The sequence below is a fragment of the Perkinsus marinus genome (assembly GCF_000006405.1).
Source record: "Perkinsus marinus ATCC 50983 genomic scaffold scf_1104296947924, whole genome shotgun sequence".
Classification (NCBI taxonomy): domain Eukaryota; phylum Perkinsozoa; order Perkinsida; family Perkinsidae; genus Perkinsus; species Perkinsus marinus.
In genome coordinates this window covers 1-1,032 of record NW_003210401.1, presented here as the reverse complement: position 1 = coordinate 1,032, position 1,032 = coordinate 1, and the positions used below count along the sequence as shown (strand labels likewise).

General features: G+C 57.8%; 1 protein-coding gene across 1 annotated transcript; it reads left to right on the top strand.

Annotated features, from left to right (window-relative positions):
* Positions 1-419: 419 nt before the first annotated feature.
* Pmar_PMAR002772 (conserved hypothetical protein) lies at positions 420-957 on the top strand (the record flags this gene model as incomplete). The annotated part of the gene is made up of 1 exon (XM_002779034.1): positions 420-957. A coding segment is annotated over one exon (538 nt), but the record flags the coding sequence as incomplete, so codon positions are not given.
* Positions 958-1,032: the final 75 nt, after the last annotated feature.

Genomic DNA, 1,032 nt, shown 5'->3' with positions numbered 1-1,032 from the left:
CCCCTTTCCCGGTCAGCACAGCTGCTGTGACCGATGAGGTTGCTGTCACTACTGCAGCTCCTGTGACTGGCGAAGTGATCATCAGCACGGCAGCTGGGGGAGCTCCCGGTAGAGACAAGGATGATTCTGATGCTACCACCCCGGTCGCTACTGAGACTGCGGCTGGCACTACTACGATCGATGCTCCTGTCGAGCCTACAACTGCTATCACGACCCCTCAACCGGTCAGCACAGCTGTTGTGACCGATGAGATTGTTGCTACTACTGCAGCCCCTGTGACTGGCGAGGTCACCATCACGACGGCAGCTGGGGAAGCTCCGGGAAGAGACAAGGATGATTCTGATGCTACCACCCCGGTCGCTACCGAGACTGCGGCTGGCACTACTACGATCGATGCTCCTATTGAGCCTACTACTATCATGACGTCCCCTCAACCGGTCAGTACGCCCGCTGAGACCGATGAGGTGGCTGTCACTACTGCAGCCCCTGTGACTGGCGAAGTGACCATCAGCACGGCAGCTGGGGAGGCTCCCGGTAGAGACAAGGATGACTCTGATGCTACCACCCCGGTCGCTACGGAGGCTGCAACTGTCACGACTACGATCGGTGCTCCTGTTGAGCCTACTACTATCACGTCCCCTTTCCCGGTCAGCACAGCTGCTGTGACGGATGGGGTTGCTGTCACTACTGCAGCTCCTGTGACTGGCGATGTGATCATCAGCACGGCAGCTGGGGAAGCTCCCGGTAGAGACAAGAATGACTCTGTTGCTACCACCAAGGTCGCTACGGAGGTTGCGACTGTCACGACTACGATCGGTGCTCCTGTTGAGCCTACTACTACTATAACGTCCCCTTTCCCGGTCAGCACAGCTGCTGAGACCTATGAGATTGTTGATACTACTGCAGCTCCTGTGACTGGCGAGGTCACCATCACCACGGCAGCTGGGGAAGCTCCCGGTAGAGACAAGGATGATTCTGATGCTACCACCCCGATCGCTACTGAGACTGCGACTGTGGCTACCACGATCAGTG